At 36.4% G+C, this 19,757-nt stretch overlaps 1 protein-coding gene across 3 annotated transcripts in view; it reads left to right on the top strand.

Annotated features, from left to right (window-relative positions):
* GALNT1 (polypeptide N-acetylgalactosaminyltransferase 1) overlaps nucleotides 1–19,757 on the top strand; it is an 86,829-nt gene that overhangs the window by 54,498 nt on the left and 12,574 nt on the right. For 2 of the 3 annotated variants that reach the window (XM_065667742.1, XM_065667741.1), the window contains exons 5-9: nucleotides 7,207–7,373; nucleotides 13,176–13,383; nucleotides 14,994–15,164; nucleotides 16,511–16,628; nucleotides 17,570–17,750. In XM_065667742.1, coding sequence (XP_065523814.1) covers nucleotides 7,207–7,373; nucleotides 13,176–13,383; nucleotides 14,994–15,164; nucleotides 16,511–16,628; nucleotides 17,570–17,750 — 845 coding nt within the window. Of the gene's footprint in view, nucleotides 1–24; nucleotides 105–7,206; nucleotides 7,374–13,175; nucleotides 13,384–14,993; nucleotides 15,165–16,510; nucleotides 16,629–17,569; nucleotides 17,751–19,757 lie in introns of those variants that run through there. The other variant, XM_065667744.1, reaches the window with a different exon arrangement.

Below are 19,757 nucleotides of genomic sequence, written 5' to 3'. Positions count from 1 at the left end.
GGGTCTAAAGAAGATTTCTACTTGACTCATGAGATAATGCGACCTTTCTTATATCCAAATGTTTGAGATCAGAAGAAAGGAAAATTTCATACTCTTGATGTCAGGTAAATTATGTAATACTGTTCAAGGTAGACATTAAGCAGGCTGGATGGAAATGCTTAAGTAAGAATAAGGGATTTGCCTGCATTCAAGTCACCTGTTCAGAAAGATTAATTGGAGTTGTGATATGAATTACAGAAATGAAGACCTCTTTGTAAGCCAGATTGTTCTGATTTGATTGGAAGAAGCAGTTTCAGGGGTAGCATGAAGTTTTGTTGTAACTTTATCTGCAGTGCTTTCTCTGTGTGCAGCCACAAGTTAGAACTGTGGTTGCATGCAGTCTGTGTAGTGAAAAGTGGTTTGGCATGTTATGACAGTCAGCGATTCCATCTTTCTCAGAAGTATTGCTTTTAGCCCTTCTAGCTGTGTTGCTTCTGTGTGAAAATGAGATCTTTATTCATCTTGATTGTCTTCAATTTGAGAGCTGGGGTTTTCTTAAATTTTATACTGGGAACAGATTTATTGACACTCTTGTTCATAATGATATCATGAGGCTGCTGCTTATAAACAGGAAAAAATTAAGTCAGTGTTTACCAGAAACACACCACTTGAGTGCTGGTGATTCTTGCTGTAGTGTTTTGACACTTTCTCTGTCACCCCTGCTAGAGGGCTTTATCATCTGAGGATAATGTAGGGCAGTTTGTACAGTTTAAGGCATCTTATTTCTAAACTGCTTTCATCCCTGACTTAAGTAGAGAGGAGGTTTTGCGTTAGACATAGCTGTGCCCTAGCTTTGTTACATAAAGCTTATTGCAGGCTGTAATTTACGGTAAGTGGACAGGTGAACAATGGATTACTGACATTTTCTGGTGCTGTGGTGATATTCATCAGATATCAGTAATTAAAGCCTGAGAGGCGTTCAGATTTTCGGCTTTTCTTCTCTATTGATCTGCATTCATTTTAGCAATCTCAGTAGAAAATAAATGTGTATTTTCAAGATCTGAGGGTACTGATGCTTACTTCCCAGAGACTGAAATATATTTGAATACTCAAGAGTATACTGTTTGTACTGCATCAGTGTTATTAAACAGATTTAATACAGGGGCTGCACTGTATAGTATTTCCTGAAAGTTTCAGCTCTGACTTGATTTTCAGCTAGACCTGGACTACTCCTTTGTCAAATTTTACAAATTTGTTCTGGGATGCAGTTTATTTATAACTTCAGCCTTTATTTATAACTTGTTTGTAGTATGCAAGATAAAAGATTGTAGTAAATCTGTAAAATAACTAAATATGCTTCCCTTCCTGCCCCAATCTGTTGCTAGTACAGCTTTCAAAAATGTATCAGCACTTCATTATCATACTGCACATACGAGCTCTAAGCCCTACTGGGGTTTCCCAGCTGACCTGCTTAGTGCACAGGAGGCACTTTTGCTTGTGTTCCACCTCTGTCCTTTATCACAGTGCTCAGGGCTGTGTGCACTGGGCTAGTAAGCAAGGCTTGCATAGGTGGTTTACTGCTGTTAATGTTTTTGAGTCCTTGTAAATTGTTGGTCATGCCTTGAACCTATGAAAGGCTGGTGGAATCTGGGAATGAAGTTGGTATCAGGTATAGCAAGTGATGGCTCATGTAGTGTCTGAGTCTGTTAATTTTTGTGATTAGGGTAAGCATAAGAGGCTTTCTGTTTGAAAACTATGTTTAGAAACCAAATAAAAGGATGTTTCAGTGCTAACTTGTGCTCTCATTGTTCCTCTGTGGAGAATAACCTGTTGGCAGCACAGAAGGGGTAGAGATCTCCCCTGTAGGATTTAGAAATTCCGTGTTTATTCCTAGTACAGAATATAATTATGACAAAATCCTTATAAAATTACCTTTTTTTGTTTTGTTTTGTTGTTCGGGGTTTTTTATTGCCTCAGTGAATGAGGTTTTTCTCAATTGTATCACACTGAATAAACATTATGGCAGTGAATGATTAATTTCCCACAAGACCTCTACCCTGTTTAGGGTTTTTTTTTGGGGGGGCATGGTTCTTTAGTCTATGAAACAAAAGCATTTAGTAGCTGTTGGGATATTAAATCCAATTTTATTATGTTACTTTCAGAAATTATTTAGCATGACTTTGAAGGATGTGCAAACAAATCACTGCTAACATTGTAAATATTTTGTCTTTAGAGATTTGAGAATATTACACATGTAGTGTTCAGTCTTTGGTTTTAGGAATAATTTCTAAGTAAATTGATCTGTGAATGCAATTTCATAGTATCAATAGAAAACCAAGCAAGTACTGTTCTGTGTTAAGATGGCTGCACGGTTGCATTTTTTTAAGGTAAATTTGAAGTGCTTGTGAAAGTTCCAACAGCAAACTGAAAGAGGTAGCGTTGGGATAGTGAAGGGTGGTGTCCTGAGTCCCTAGCGTTTGCATCTGGTGGGGTGCCGATAGCTAGAGTGGGTAAGCCTTGTCGATCTCCCAGTCAGGCACCGAGCAGAGCAGATAGGTATCAGAAGAATTTCACCTTCTGAGGAATTCAAATGAAGGATCTTGTAAGATCACCTGGTAGATTACTTCTGTCCCCACAGTGCTAAAGTACACTTTTCTCATTCCTTCACTGGCATCAGAGGAGAGGGAGGCTTCCAGTTCTGCTAGATGTGGAGAGGGGTTGAGATTATATGGTTGTGGTGGTGCAGGAAGTGCAAAATGAAGAGTTGTCTTTCTTCCGTGCAAGATTGTGCTGAAGCAGCAATTAAGCTCTTGAGATTAATGGCTTAATTTTATTTGGACAGAACTGCATTTCTTGCTGTCTCTTCTGGTTATTTTCATAATGTCTTCTGTGGACTATTTGTACCCTGTGTTGAAAGAGAAAGTAGGAAAGCAGCCTATTCAGAAGTTCTTCAGGTGCATTTGAAGTAGCATCAGGTACTTTCCAAGTGGCTATGTGTAACCTGCTGAATACAGTTCTCATTTGAGATTATGTTTTCTTTTTCTGAATATCCCCCTATCTAAAACATGCAGAGCTTCTATATAAGATTCCATTAACACCTTCATTTAAAAAAACACAATAACAGAGAAGTATAACACAACCCATAGTTGATTATTTAGACTTCCGTCTTAAAAACTTTTGTGGATTTAAACCCTTGAAATCAGGCTACAGGGTGTTACGGACAATTTAAGCTTATTCTGCTGTCACGGTTCTTCTTTAGCAATGTTATAGATGCTAGGATCTGTTCTCCTTCCTTTGCTTTTAGTCCATTAAACTTGAATTTAAGTTGTGAAGGATTCGGACAGCTTACACTGCCTTGTGCCCTTGGGGAGATACAGACCTGAGAAGTAACTATAGTTCTAAAGAACTGAGCCTAAAGTATTTTGAATGCATGATGCAAAATTGCAAAAAGGTGAAATTCTGTGACAAATGTGTATGACTGTTTTAGAGAGGTCAGAGCCAGAGTTATGTCTAAAGTTCTGTGACTCCTGAGTAAAGCAGCTTCTAAAAGTCTAGCTTCTAAACTTGTTTTTCTGAAATCTGACTTTGATTGGGCATTAAAAATTTGGATAACTTCATTTCCTAACTCATTTTCCGTTTTATTTCCTAGTTACATGAAAGCAAGAAATCAAAACTTAGGGAAGAATACAAGGCTAATGCAGCTGAAGGTGGGGGTTTCAGTGCATGAGGCAGAGACTTGCTATGAAATAAAGAACATTACTGTTTTCAGCATTGGAATGTGTACATGAAGAAATGTAGACTAATTAGGCTTTTTGTCTTGATCATATTTTAACAATCTGGCTTATTAGTTTCCTGTGCCTGTAGGTAACAGGGCAGTAAGTCTCTGCTTGCGTTTTAAATGTCTGACATTTCTGGGGAGTTTCCACAATTTAAATAATATATGGAGTTACATTAGCCAAGAGCTTGCATTGCGAATGCTGTAGATTAAGGAAAGAATGATGCATTCCACGTGAAGTAGACAGTCTCAGCTGCTTTTTGGAGTCTTCATTAAATTCCCGGAGATGGTATGCCTTCCTAATATTATGCACTCAATTTTGAAACCGTTTGAGGCAGGATCCAACAAAGGGAACATAATATATTAGTTGTTAATTAAAATTCAAATTGTCCTTAATTCATACACTATGTGTCATACCACTCATGGTTATATTCTGCTACTAACGTTGCGTAACAGTTGAAACTAATATGTTATTTTAAATTCTGTAGTAATCCCTTTCTGGAGTAATTTGTTTTCAAATGAAAGACAAAAAAGATTCTTTATTTACGTATTAGTAAGGATAAAACAGGGTTTATATAGAAAGTTAATGCTCTAATTACAGGCATCAACTGTTCTATTTTATTTATCTGATAGTCTACAGCAATACATTCTTGGGGGGAAGGAGTGTGTGTCAGTGTTTTCAAAATTAAAAAGGTATTTCTAGAAAGGCAGGTGAAAAGGATATGAAAAATCAGGTATCATACTATTCTTTCCTTTATTCTGCCTGCATCAGTGGATCTTTCCAGAATAACTTCACACCAAACCATTTAAGAATAGCATTCAAAAATTTCAAGGCAGTTTTATTATGGAATACCCTTGTGTTACTCATGGCAGCCTTTTACATATTGCTAAACAAGCCAGCCTAGGGTGGCTCTTAAATTGTCACCCCAGAAAGGGTTGATCTGTTGGGTTGAGGATAGACTTTCCTCTTAAGGAAAGGAGGATGCTCACCTTCTGCAGGACAGGGCAGTGGGAATGCCTTTTTGGCATCCCAAAAGATACCTGTAAGCCTGCCTCTTAGTACTAAAAAGTGCCCCTTCAAAGATGGGTCTTAAATGTTTTGATATATTTATACTTAGAACAGCGTAATAGTTTATAAGCATCGTAGTCCCTGATCACTTGGCTAGCTTTTATTATACCAGTTCATTGATTTGAGCTCAAATAAAATCTTCTGTAAGACCGTGGAAAAAAAAAGGCAAGGCTAGAGATGAGAGATTTCATATTACAATAGTAGATCCTGTGGCTGCCTCAGCAAGATATTCTTGGTGACTGACACATTGTTATTGCTTTTCAGAGGACTGCTAGCAGGCTTCTCTCAGGTTTTTTACAAATATTCTGCCAAAAAGTAGAGGAGCAATAGGTGGATCGGTGTTCCTACCTGTAGCTGAAGGTCTACGATCAGACACTTCTTTTCTAGTCTAGGGAGCAGTGCAGCAGAAGGAATAGAACATTAAGAATCTGTTTTTAAAGTAGCAAAATAGGCTGAACAAGTGACAAATATGGGGGAAGATTATTTGGCTTGTGATTTAATATTTCATCTGAAATTCATAGCATCTTTTTAAAAGGCTATTTTATTTTTCAAGGGATACCACAGAAATAACTTCTTCAACTAGGCATGCTTTGCAATTTTTTGTTTTACGCGTGAATTAAGTTGGAAAACATAGGGAAATATGGCTACTTTCACTAAAGATTTTATGATATTTCCCAAAGTTTTCCTGATCACTTCAGTGCAGCGATTAATTATATTTGGCCATAAGTGTGTAATAAGTATAATACTGAAGACAAGTAGTGCCTGATCATACAGCATCAGTTCTCAGAAATGAAAAATGATGCCACAGAAGGTCTTTCAGATATTTCTTCAGTTGTATCTGGATTTACGGATCTTTTCTGAATTCTCTGTGCACACTGAGCTTTTGTCTCCGCCTCAGAGCTGAAATGACTGTGCTGTGAGAGCTGCTGTCACTTCAAGGAGCTCTGGCTAACCAAGTTATCCAGCAAATGAAATATTCCTATTGGGAGCCCAGTTTTAGCTGACATTTCTGATGTCGCTGGTTTGGATGCGATTAGATACTGACACCATAATCCTGTATTGGCAGACTGTTCCTTCAGCATTGGTCTTATATGTTTAGAGTAGAGGATACATACTGTATACTTCTCAAGCCCTCAGACAGCACTGCTGTTAAGGCGATAGTCATAAATACTTGTTAGTATATTTTAATAACCTTTAGATCAGGTTACAGGACAGTGAATCAATTCAAGAATTTGGGATCTAATAAAAAACTTTTTTAATGAAGGTCCATTTGATGGATTTCTTTTTCCTCTCCAATGCTTTCCTTGTGTTTGTGATCTGCATACGTCTGTATCTTTGATTCTTAAAGGATTTGTACCATCAAATCTTATGTAAGTCTCTGTGTGTGATTTTGAATGTGCAGGAGGAACAGATCCGTGCAGAGAACACTTCAATTTGCAGGGTTATTTTTTTAGAGCAGAATTGTATTTCCAGAATTGTTAAGAGTACTTTATGTACAGCATATTGATTTTTTTTTTTAGGAGATGCTGAAAATATCACTTGTTTTAAAATAGTATTATGGAGTGTAAAATGTTGGCTTCATGTGGGATTCCTTGGAGCGTGTATCGTGCATCTGCTGTTAGGACAGCTAAACCTATGGTTTTCTGTGCTATCTTTGGAATGTATGTAATTCTGTTTTAACTTGGTGAGCCTTTATATAGTACTTCTAACATGTATACAATAAGTAGGAAAAAAGCCCTGTTTGTGTAATTCACATTACACAATTAAACACATCACACACATTAAATTATGAAATACACTTAACTCACCAGTATTACAGGTCTTGTTTTTTTCGAAACATCAGCTGTGCCCAGGATTCTTTCCTTCTCTTACTATGTGGTTTTGTTCATTATAGACTTCTTATTGCATTTACTTCCTAGTTTGTTTGCCATTTTTTGTGTCTCTCTCTCCATTCTCTCTCTGTACCCATTACAATACTATGATTTTGCCCTTGCACTCTAAGGGAATGCAAGCCTAAATTAGGGGTTTGGATTAGTCTGTCTGGACATGCTACTCTTCACAAAACAGGGGTAGTGGAGACACATAATGTTATCTCTGTGTCTTAGCAGTATGGATGTCTCTTCTAGCATTGGTTATTAAATTGAGGTTCTCCTTTTTTAGTGGTATGATGGAATACATAGATGTATACGTAAGTGTACGTAAGGGTGTGTTTTAGGTAAAAATATCAATTGGTGCACCATTTGCTCCTTTGTCATATTTTTCATACAACTGATGTATTGTGAATTTTAGTATTGACACTCAGAAATAAACTTCAAAATTGCAGTTTTGCCTGAAGGCTTGACCTTTACAAATGGTTGATGCTATGCCTTATTCTTGTTCATAGGTGTAAAACGAAGGTGTACGCAGACAACCTTCCCACAACAAGCGTCGTCATTGTTTTTCACAATGAGGCTTGGAGCACACTTCTACGAACTGTCCATAGTGTGATAAACAGGTCACCACGACACATGTTGGAAGAGATCGTCCTCGTCGATGATGCCAGTGAAAGAGGTAATGATAGCGCCAGCGCTGTAGCTTGCTGCTCTTTATACTTAGAAAATATTGAGACTGACTTTCTACAGGCTTAGCTTTCCTCGGCAAAACACAGTAGCTGAGGCATGGGAAGGCCAAATGAGTAGTGACCATTGTGCAACACAGGTGGGTCATTCTCCACTGAAAACTAGTGTAAGTTTGTCTGTTTACTTTTCTGTTGACAGTATAGAGTTTGTGTTTGCTAGAGGCTTTATCCTATCACAGGTTTCATATTTTGTGTTTAGAATTTTAATGCATTCCTAAAGCCTTTGAGGGTATTTAATACTTGAATCACCTGGTGAATAGTAGCAAAGGTGACTGTTCCTCACACGCATCCAAATTTACTATCACTACCACCATTAAAGTTGGTCTTCAGAGGGATACATTTTGGTTATTCAGTTCATGCGAAGCTGAAGTTCAGTTTCTGTGCTGTAAGAGCTTCCACTCTGAATGAAAACTCCATGCTGCAGCATGAAACTTTTCATGTATAATGAAATTAACAGGTCAAACTTGAAGCTGTTTTTTTCTTAAAATAACTTTATTCAGATTTTACTCTTTTCATATTTCTTTGTAAAATACTATATAGTAGAACTAAAAATAATATTCTGGACAATATGTGGTATTTCATTTTGGTTAACAGCTGATATTTGGCTTGTTCCTGGCTTAATCTTCCTCAGTTGTATGGGTTATGAAATATAAATTGAGAGATGGGTTTTTTTTTTTCTTGTGTTTTAAATGGAGACGAGAGGGTATTATGTCTTTTTCGTTTAAAACGTTTCTATCTTTTTATATTGAATCACCCTCCTTTTCTGTATGTCTACATTGAAAGTTTTCCACTAGGTCTAATAGTTAGTAGGCCACTAGAAAAAAGTCTTGGCAGCCACGATTTATAGGCTATTATCTGTATCAGCAGGAATTCCCATGGTTTAGTCATGGAAGGTTTTTACACCAAGCATGCTGACACATGTTCCTGATGCTACCAGTGATGCAAAATCCATATTCTGCTGCTTATGGTAGTCCCAACTTCAGGATAATATGGCTGACTGTTGTTCAGACAACAAGGTCTGTCCAAACAAGATATATGTATGAAGAGGGACACTGGATTTCAGACTGTATGGTCTAAGTAGCATAATGATAACATGGATTGCAGTGGTTAACAGGAGGTTTTATAGTAGTTAGTAAGCATTACAATATTTGTAGTTGAAGAACTTTAGAAGTGTATTTTTGCACTTTGTCTAGCCTGTTAGCATAATGAATTTCTTCAGATTGTTTGTGTGTATGATGCCTTAATATATTAACTTGCTTATTACAAAATATGTAGGTATAGAGTATAGCTGATTGGGGAGTAGCTGAGTGGACTAAAGAAAGATTGTATCAACTAATGGTGCTCTGACCAACCTGTTTTCCTAAGGAAACATAGCTCATGCACTCAGGTTGTGTTTGCACTTTTATCTGTCTGTGTTCCTTTCCTCTGTGACACTCGCTTGTTTTTGCTTTCTTACCTGATTCTAACTCTAACTGCTTCAGCCAATTTCAGTGCAATTTGGAAGAAGGGACAGAGGCCTTAAATACAGTTACGCTTTGGCAGCAGAGGAGGAATCTACATAAATGTGTCCCAGATTAGATGAGAGAGGTGTGATTAACTTTTGCTTTTAGAAGGGCAGAAGATCAAATTTTCATTGTTTTCACTTGTGGGGAAGTTTTAATGACACCACTCAATTTCTTGTCCTTTTTCAACCTTTATGTAAAAAAAATCCATATTTCTTTGGTTCTGATGTATGTGAAACTGGTCACTTCTCTTGGAGTTGTTCCCAGGGAACAATCCTCTTTTAATGGATGCTGATATTTGGATTCTGAATGCATATACTAGGTTATTGTGCAGGTATATGTTTCCTTAATGGAAAAGAGGTAGTACATTTTGTGTACAGACTTTTGCTAGGAAGACAAAGGTTTTCGCAAGTATGCCATTTCATCTGTTAAAACTGTCATTGGAAGTAATTCAGGTCAGTGCCAATGATTAATTGTGACAGGTCAGCTTTCAATATGACCTATAAATAGAGCAAACTATTATTAATGTAGACATAGTATTAATGTCTTTGCCTTTCAATTTCTCTTTTAGAAAAAATCAATTGTAGCATAGCAGTAGCTGTGTTGTCATTATGAATCACAGAATTACAGTCCAGTTAAAAAAGCCTGTGGCTTTCTCTAGATAACTTTTACGAGTTTAGGCTGGGTAATAAAAGCAAGGGAGCTTAATTCCAGGCTGAAAAATATAACATTTCAGACTTTTTTCCATGTTGTTATTGAACCCGTTCCAACATGGAGTTTTGAAATCTGTGATCTTCATTTCAGATCACTCAGGCATCTTTTATTCTTAGTTATTTTCAACAGTTACTGAAAGGGTTTGGTTTATTTTGTTTTCAAAAACTTGTTATTTTGCATGCATGCTTTTGCATTAAAAAAAACAGAAGGGTATGATGCTTCAAAATTTAAAGGGTTTAGCATATGCTACTTAAGCATTCTGTTTGTGTTGAACTAAACCAGCAGACTTTCCCAGAAAAAGAAAGTGTTAAGTCTGGATAGCGTATTTTGAATTCTAGCATCAGAGGCAATTTAATTGGAATAAAGTAAGCATTCAGTTTGCCTGGAGCACACTTTGTACCTGCTAGTGTCATGCTCTTAGGAGAATGAATTTGCATAATATCACCCAACTATTTACACTGAAAAGAAAAGCTTTGTGGAAGCAAGACCTATCTGTAACCCTCTTCTCTAGTTACTGATCAGAATTATATAGTTTTAAGTATTGATCTTTGATAACTATTCAGAAAAAAAAAACATAACAGGAGAAATCAGGATTAGTACTTAAAACTAGGTCAACACTGAATGGCCAAGCATGGTAGGCAGATTACATTAGGACAGAATACACTCATAGAAATTGGTTACATAGATACAGACCAAGGCAATGTAACAAAAACAAAATTGCTGACAGTAATGTCTTATAAAACATTCATACTTAAAACTGTGTTTGTATACTTATATGTGATAAATCTGTGGTTTATTGTCATTTCATAAAAAGAGGCATTGTTTGAAACTTAATTTTTCATTTATATTCATATAAATGTGACTCAGAATTGGCAAGATGTTTTTCAACTTAAGCACTTAGTTGCCTTGGACTGAATTCATCTGTTTTTTGTCTTTCTTAGTTCTGTTATTGACACAGAGGGTGCTCTTTAAGCTGTCTGTAGTCTTAGGTAAAATTATGCGCCCTTTCGATACAGAAAAAGTTTGAAAGGAATATCCAGAACAATGAGTTAAATGAAACAAAAGTTATACCTCTGAAAATACATTAATTATTATTGTTTCCAAGTAGAAGCGTTTGGGGGAGGAAGGGTGGTGGGGTTTTGTTTCCTTGGTGGTGTTTTGTTTGTTTTGTTTTGTTTTGTTTTTTTTTTTTTGTTTTGGGGTGTTTTTTTTCTGTTAAATACTATCAAAGCTTACTCTGTTGGAAGTGTATGAAGCAATGCTAAAAATTTACTCAGCTTACCATTCTAGGTCACTTGTAAGCAGCTGACTCTGTAATGCATCAAACTTTTATTCTTTTTATTTACTGTTTTTAATACAGGATGTAGTATACACATGAACCAGTAGGTTTGTCTAGAAAATAATCTCTGCAGCTTGATTCTGGCATTACTGGTAGGCCAAAACGTATTGCATGCTTTCTTTTAAAGAAAAAGTGTCACCTTAGAAGGAATTATTACTAGTTCCCAGATGTGTGACTAGTCCGAATCTCTAGACTGTTGCTACTTAAACTAAGGGAGCAGTTTGTGAGGGGTGTGTGTCTCTCTAAGAGACAGTGCTTTGGAGAGAAAATACGCTGCGTAGATCTGAGCACTGAATCCTGACTGCTGGTAGCTGAGGAACGTCAGAAATCTTGATGCCTGTGTTATTTTTCCATGCTTTTGTAGGGATGAGGTACCAAGCTTTACCTTGTTGTCTATTTTGCTGGAAAAGTGTACTGCTGCAGTTGTATTATTGAAATCTTTTTTTTCTGTCTTCCTCCTGGCAGAATTTTACCGTTAACTGTGCATTCAAGAACAATGTCCGAGCCCGTATTCATTCAGCTCAAAGCGGTTCAAACTACTTTAAAAACTTGTCAGTACTATACCTGAAATGTGCAGAGAAACATGCTGATACGTGTGACTTGCTCATGAGATGGTTAGCATAGAGGGATACTTCACTGTTTTATTCAATTTGTGTATATCATGAAAGCCATATACATCAAAGCAATAAAATTTGCTATAGTACTAGTTCCTTTAAATTAGTGGCTTTGGAAAGCCACCCTGTAAGAGGTGAGATTGTATTTGTTACATAGTCAGCCAAATGATCTCTGTGCTCAGTTTCAAAAGGCCTACAAAATGCTCAGACATGTACACTTGGTTTATACTAATAAACATTTATTCATTTCAGTCTCTGTTAATATGCAAAATAAGAATTTACTTGTTTTGAGTTTCTCTGGGGACAAATATTTAAGATCTATCAAGTGCTTAGGCTCTTTTAGCACAGTTCAGCTTTCAAGATGTCAGAACTTATTTCTGTGGGGTTTAGTGACAGTCCAAAAATGCAGAAAAGAAGAAATGAGGAGGCAATTAGAACTCATTCATCTAAAGCAGTGCTAAGGAATGGTAATCACCCCTAGGTCAGGTCTGCCTCTTGATATTTGCAAAACAGCCATTAAGAGTTCATGTGGTGCTGCTTCTCCCCCACTGCCCCTCCTTCTCCTCCTGCCCAGTTTATTCTTGTATGAGTTCTTACTATCTTATGCTAAATCCTGCTAGAGGCTTCGCACTGTTGTAGTACAACTCCCATGTGCTTTGAGCGTATAATCTAATATATTCCATAGTTGTGTTCTAAGACTGTTTTGCCTTTTTTTTTTTTTTTAAGATTTAAAATCTGTAAATTATTGCAGAATTTTGTTTATGTGACTGTCAACTGCATTCTCCCTTAATTCTTTGTTCTTCCTTTGGCATCATCCATCATAGTCTAATAACTCCTTGTAATGCAAGCAGTTTTAAGTCTCTAGGCATATGGTAGTTGGTTATGGGTGTTCTATTTTGAATAATTTGTTCTTCAGCTAAGCTGGGGCTTGTTGGTGTTAGTCATTTATGTGTAGACGATTTTGTCCTTATTTATGTTTTGAGGTATTGCAGTGATAATTTAACAGAAAAAAATATTAGCTAGAAAAAAACTAGAGAAAACACAACTGAAAAATTAACTTGATCATGTTTTAAACTGCTTGCTAAGAAATTACCTGTAAGTTACATTCCTGAGGGAGGTAATTTGTTATGTTCAGCTAGTTGGATCATTTTCTGTATTTTCTTGGTAGAGATGTGTTTTATCCAAGAGTACTTAGGCATATGTCTTTGAAAGTAAGAGTCGCATCTACTCCATAATAAAAACTTGCCTTTTCCATCTGCTTTCTGTGTAAACATTCTACACTCTCTTCATTTTTGTGTTTTCCATAGTGAAGAAATGAAGAGGAGGAAGAACTTCCTGCTCTAGCAAGTGGAACACATGGAGATGTGGAAGGGCATATTGTAGAGTGTAGAATAAGCATCAGAGGAAACTAGCTGAGAAAGTAAGAAAGTAGGAAAAGGATAGAAAAGAAATGAGGAAATGTCTCAAAATTTAATTCTCTTCTTATTAAAAAAAAAAAAGGAAGAAAAAAAAGAATTGCTGAACTATGTGACTGACAGTTTTCATGATTTTGATCATTCTTTGCAGACTTCTTGAAGAGACCATTGGAGAATTACGTGAAAAAACTAAAAGTACCTGTTCATGTGATTCGAATGGAACAGCGTTCTGGATTGATTAGAGCCAGGTTAAAGGGGGCTGCTGCTTCTAAAGGCCAGGTCATCACCTTCTTAGATGCTCATTGTGAATGTACAGTAGGCTGGCTTGAACCTCTGCTGGCAAGGATCAAAGCTGACAGGTAATTATCCACTTCTTGGTCCATATTGGTTTTCTCAGTTATTAAGAAATGTTCTAAGGATTACAATACAGCCTACAAACAATATCTACTTTCTGAACAGCTGGATAAATTCTCATTGGTGTAAGGATAAAAGGCTAATTCAGAACAACTTTTAAAAAGTAAAAACTTGGTTTAAAGTGAAACTTACATTGGGATGCGTGGGATAATGTGTTGCACAGTGGAACACGTAAGCATGGATGTGGTTGAGAAAGCAATGGCATTTGCGGTCTTCAGTCTGCAGCTCTACTCATTTCTTCATGAATTTGGGAAGATATTATTGAGGAAGATACGAAAACCTGATCTCATGTAACACCAACACTGTTGGCAAGAACTGTCAGGTTTACTGTTTTCAGGTTCTTATTTGATTATTTTGTAATGTATTTCTATTGTGGAAATCTGTGGTGTGTCTTAAGTCTACTGGCATGTATTTTCTACAGTTAGAATAATTACTAGAATCATACTGATCTACTGCAGTAACATAGCCTCAGGTTTCTATCATAAATCAGTACTCACAACTTATATCTGTGATAGTGTGATGGAAATAGTGTTGAGGGGGAAAAAGAAAGTGAAAGAATAGTCTGCTTTATAAAACATTCATATAGCTAAACAGTAACCCTGTAGTTGCCTAACTAACATCTGTTAGTAAACAGCATACTAAATAGACTAGATATTAAGTATGGTGTTATAGATCTCCATTTTGTTCTTATGGTTGTAGATAAAAATCACTTTAAAATGAAATACTATATAATACAGCATTACACAATGAAAAAGCTGCTAGTAAAGAATCTTTGTTCAGCATTGTGCTGAGACATAATACTAACCTTTAAGTTATCATTAATAGACTTTCTTTGAGACTACAGTACATAAATTTTTACAATTTGTGCAAATGGCTCAACTAAGTAAGTCCTTTAAATTTAGTTGCAACTGCTGAATCTTTTTATTGAGCTTTCCATGAGAGGAAGCCTGCTTGAGGATGGTTATTTAAGTGTTTTCATGATGATTGGAATTAGTTTCTGTGAGTTTGTGTCTTAGTAACATCAGGACAGGGCACAAGAAAGCCTCTTTCTGTCAACCTTGATGCAGTAGTTCTACTTTGTTAGTAATGCCTAAAATTTCTTAGTCCTGAAAGCATGTAAGAATACTTTCCCAGAGGTCATGACCAAGTTTTATTTTCAAAGCATGTAAGTTACTTTGACTACTTAACTAGAAACAAAAACCCTCATTTTCTGTAGTCACTGTGTAGCTCTGAGTGCTGTGATCAATTTTTCCATCTGCAAAGGGATGAATATTTATTTATGGTAATAATACAAATGCTATTTAAAAAAAGAGCTAGTATTGCCAAAATTTTATTAGAAAAACACATTTTCCTTTATATTAATTAACTGTAATTAGCAAGACAGAATTAGACTATGTTTCATGGCAATAATCTATTGAGTACTGTTGTTAAGAGATGGCATTATAAAAATTTAAACTGTATATGTTAAAAACAAAACCCAAGCAAACCAAAGCAACAAAAGCCCCACCTTTCTGGACACCTTAATTAATAGGTTTTGGTTCTTTCCTTTTCCTAGGAGAACAGTAGTGTGTCCGATCATTGATGTAATTAGCGATGACACCTTCGAATATATGGCAGGTTCTGACATGACCTATGGTGGATTCAACTGGAAGCTGAACTTTCGTTGGTATCCTGTTCCTCAGAGAGAGATGGATCGACGGAAAGGAGACAGAACTCTTCCTGTTAGGTAATGAGAAATTATTAAATGGGTTATAATGTTCACCTGATGTTTGCTCATATCCTTTCTAGGTTAATCTTGTAAGTACTTAATGAATTGTGTTTGTAGCATCATTTTTGACTGATTAAAGGAACAGCATAGAAGTTCTTTTACATGGCTTGGTTGTTGGTAACTTTTGGTAGCAGTGAATTACTATTTTTTAACTAGGTTTTTTTATACTGATGCGTGGGCTTTTATTGAAGTTTCTAACAAAGTAAACAATGTTTTGAAAAAAAGCATCCATTTATGGTATGTTTGTGTATTTGTGTGTGTGCATATATATATATAAACTTAGCATCTTCAAAGTGCATGGGTGGGAGGTGAAATTATACTTGGATGTTATGACAAAGTTAGTAAGAAAGAGAATTTGTGTGTAATGTGTACTTTTTAACAATTGCAGACTTTTATTTTCTGGCCTTACTGGCCACTTCTGAAAAGTGGACAAACTTTACTTACCATGAAGCTGAGGATATGGCCTTTACTGGCTTTTGTTTGATTTTCATTTAAGAAGTCAAGAGGTCTTCTCACTATATGGCAAATTGAGACACACATGCACCCTGATTTCCTTTTTAGGGGAAGGAAGCAACATAAATTTTTAGTTAGGTTATGACCTAGCTTGTATTTTAGGTGTCTTTCAGAAAAAGCCCGAAGTGTTGTTTCAGGAAAATGGCTAGTAGTAGAAAATAATTTATGCTGAAAGTGTATATAACTTGTATACTTGAACTACAGAGTTGTATTGTTAACCTAATATATAGGCTAGTGTGTAATTGTTGACTAAAAAAAGATAGAAATCTGTGAGAAACCCAGCACAGGGGAAACCAGCACAGTTTTATTTTTCATATCCCTAAGGAATTTGTAAAGAATATCTAGATGTAACCCTGACTGTATAATTTTCTTGTACAAAGCAGTAATAGTGAAAGCAAGCAGGCCACTTCGTGGCCCCCCATAACTTTCACAAGCAGTTGCCAGAAGTATAGATTTCCTGTAAGAACCTGGTTTCTTTTTTATGAGCAATCACCATTGGAGGCAGAAGTCTTTCTCAGGAATGGCAGCAGATTTTCTATGGGCTGTTTCCCTATATGGACTCCAGTTTAAATTGAGAAAATAAGGAGAACTGTCACTAACTGGTTCCATCTCTGGAAAAGTTTGAGCTAGGAAGTACATTAATGGTAACTGAATTTGGATGGAAGCCAGCAAGAAGGAATGTGTTGGGAACTTGAGAAATAAAAAGCTATTTTGTCATTGAAAGTGTGAAATGTATTTATGTTTTTAGTGACTGACACTTACTTTTTTTGTCTTCTTTCCCCCAATCCCAGGACACCTACAATGGCAGGAGGTCTTTTTTCAATAGACAGAGATTACTTTCAGGAAATTGGAACATATGATGCTGGAATGGATATTTGGGGTGGAGAAAACTTAGAAATTTCTTTCAGGGTAGGTAAAACTCTTCAGTGTTTTGTTGCTCAGGACAGTGCATCTTGAGTTCTGCAGAAAAGTCTTATCTGCTGCCTGCATCAGTGTCCTCTCCTGTTGCAGTTAGCACTTCACTTCCTGTCGAGTTCCTCCAGTGGTGATACACAAAGACTCTATTTGTCAGTGCATGGTGAATAGTTTGCAGAGATCAAAATACTGGGGTGCTCATTCTGAAGAATGAATGTATGTGTGTTAAAAGGAGTTGTTAGAAAAGCTAATGGGGGAGCATAAGTTAGGGGTGATACCATCAGTGCATGGTTTAATATGTCAGTGAAATGTGTGCTTCTGTACCAACTCTCCTTGCTGTTTCCTAACTGAATGATTGCATGTGTTCATTTGGATGTGGACTTAGCCAGAGTTGTTCTCACTTTTGTTCCTACCAAATTTCCTATTTCCCTTTGTTTTCCTTATCAGTTCAGAGTGTGTAGGTGGGTACCTCTGAAGTAGTTCAGCTTTCTGAATCTGTTGTGTTTAGAGGTCCAAAATAAAACTGAAATTGCTTTCAGAAACTACTTGGGAAGTGTATGTGTCTTTTTTACATGGAGATTCTATTTGATAATGGACGCTTCTGGACAGAAACAGTAACCACCTGTTACTTCCTGTGATTCATGTCAGCATTTTCCTTCTCTGTCAGCTTGCCCAGTTCTCTAAAGTATTCTTTTGCTGGTACATTACTGCTGTGAGGCCTGATGTACTCTTTCTTATGTGACCTTACTCAGGCTTATGAGCATCTTTATCTCTTGAGCAGGAAGCAGGCATACATTCCTCTCCCATGTAGTACGTATTTGTTCTAGACCTCAACTAGTGTTGTTTCTTCAACTTGAGCAGAAGCAAGTGATTAACATTTTTAAACTTTTTTTTAACAACTTGAAGCTTTGCAGTAATTGTTCTGTCGCTTTCAGATCTGGCAGTGTGGCGGTACTTTGGAAATTGTAACTTGTTCACACGTCGGGCACGTGTTCAGAAAAGCAACACCGTACACATTTCCAGGAGGTACAGGGCAGATAATCAACAAAAATAACAGGCGGCTTGCAGAAGTCTGGATGGATGAGTTCAAAAACTTCTTTTACATCATTTCCCCAGGTGAGCAGGTCTTTGGTTATGAGAAATGCCTATTAAGAATTTTAATGTTATTACTGCTGGGAAGGAACATGAGTAAATGTTACTGCTTTGAAGTTTGTCAGACAAAGCTCAAGTAAGATGTGCAAAAAGGAAGGTCTTAATTGAAAAATAATTTTGTTAGCCAGAAAATATGCCCTGAAGTAGTCTTTGTTTTTTTAACATGCACGTAACTTAGGAATGAGCTTCCTATGCAATAGAATTGAAGTTCAGTGGAACATCAAAGAGCTCAACCATAGTGCTAAAAACTAGCCATCCTAATATATTTCATAATGTGCCAGAGTTCAGCCTCTGACTTCTGTGTTGTAGGGATTCCAGGTTGAATAGATCAGAACTGAAATGCTGTAGCAGGAGTAGCAGAAGTTACCATTTGACTTAGTAGAGTTTGCACTTCACTATCCAGAGTGTAGGGGGAAGTTGCCAATATACTTGACTATGATGGTATTTATTATGTTTCTTAAAATTGGTGTTAAGTAAACAAGAGGATGTAAAATACGCGACTGAATTTCCGATGAACTCAAACTTTCTGGAGAAAAAACCAAAAAACATCATGAAAAGAAAGGAACTTTGAGAGATACTGAATTATTACTTTCCACTACAAGACGTTTTTGTTGTCGTTGTTTAAAAAGATGAGAGACAAGCTTTGGGTGGCATCAGACGTCCTTTCTAAATACTTGAGGCATTTGACCTTAAATACCAAGTGGTAGTTCTATATGCCATGTCTGCTTTTCCAAAGACATCTTTAAAACCAGTATTTCCTTTTGACTTGCCTATTAAACCTGCACTAGTATTGAAATTTAAAAGCTGTAATGCAATGCAGTATGAGTCTGAACGGTCTCAAATTTTAGATTACAGATTTTAAGAATACTTATGAGGACAAGTGGCTGTGTGGATTTATGGTGGGGTTTTTTGTCTTAGGAGAATGCATTGCCCAAGACTGTAAGTTTGGGTGTTTTTTAATTAAAAAAAAAAACATTCTTGCTACTAGTCAAAGCCTTGTAGGTGAAATCAGACGCTAACAGCTTAGGATTACTGTTCTGTTTTGTTATTAATGAAGCATTATAAATTCAAACGTGACACAGATATTCAGGAAAGTTGTATATAAATAAATGCAGTCATTTTTTTTGGTTAAGATTGGGTTTATGCATCCATGTCAACGTAGATTCTGTACAGAAACTGTACTGAGTAGCTGGAACGCCTAACTATAAAAATAATCTAATTCTTAAAAACAAATATAAATTAATGAACACCATGCTCAGGCTTTGTTACTTTATATATAATCTGTATAGTCATTCCATTTCATGTGGTAAGTGTAAACTACAAAAAGAGTTACACTGAATTTTGCAGGATTGTTATTTTGATGGGACTTTATTTCACAGCTTTGCAGTATAATGGTATATGTATGGGTTCTCTTGTTGAAGAAAAGGAATTTAATTTAAAATAGAATATGGTAAGATTTTTGAAATGGTGAAAGTAACTTCAGCAATTATCTATAACTGCACTGTATATTTTCTCTTCTTTCAAAAGACGCTTGTCTGCATAGTTTATATGCTAATAGGCTGAATGAGTGTTGGATAGGGATGTGTGCTTGCCAAGCTTCTCTCGGAGCATCTGCGCCTGCCGGCTGGCGCACAATCTCATTTGTGTACCCATATCCATATTGACACTGCAATGAAAATACTAGAATTTCCAAGTGTTTGAAGCACAGGATCATATAATACCTGAATAAGTTGGGTTATTCTGAAGTTGATTTGTTTCCTGGGCTGTGAAGAGAGTGCCTAGTAGTGTGGATCGCTCTTTCTGATGTTGTTAGGAGAACGAACAGTTAAATGTACTCAATGCTGCTTATGCCTCTCTCCAGATCCATGTAAGTTGTGAGAGCTAGTAGGTATTAACTAGAAAGGACTACTATTTTGGGAAGTTCACAAGCACCTTGCTGTTGTTATTCTAGTATTTCCAATCTTATCAGAG

The sequence above is a fragment of the Lathamus discolor genome, chromosome 2 (assembly GCF_037157495.1).
Source record: "Lathamus discolor isolate bLatDis1 chromosome 2, bLatDis1.hap1, whole genome shotgun sequence".
NCBI lineage: Eukaryota > Metazoa > Chordata > Aves > Psittaciformes > Psittacidae > Lathamus > Lathamus discolor.
This window is presented reverse-complemented; position numbering and strand designations above follow the sequence as displayed.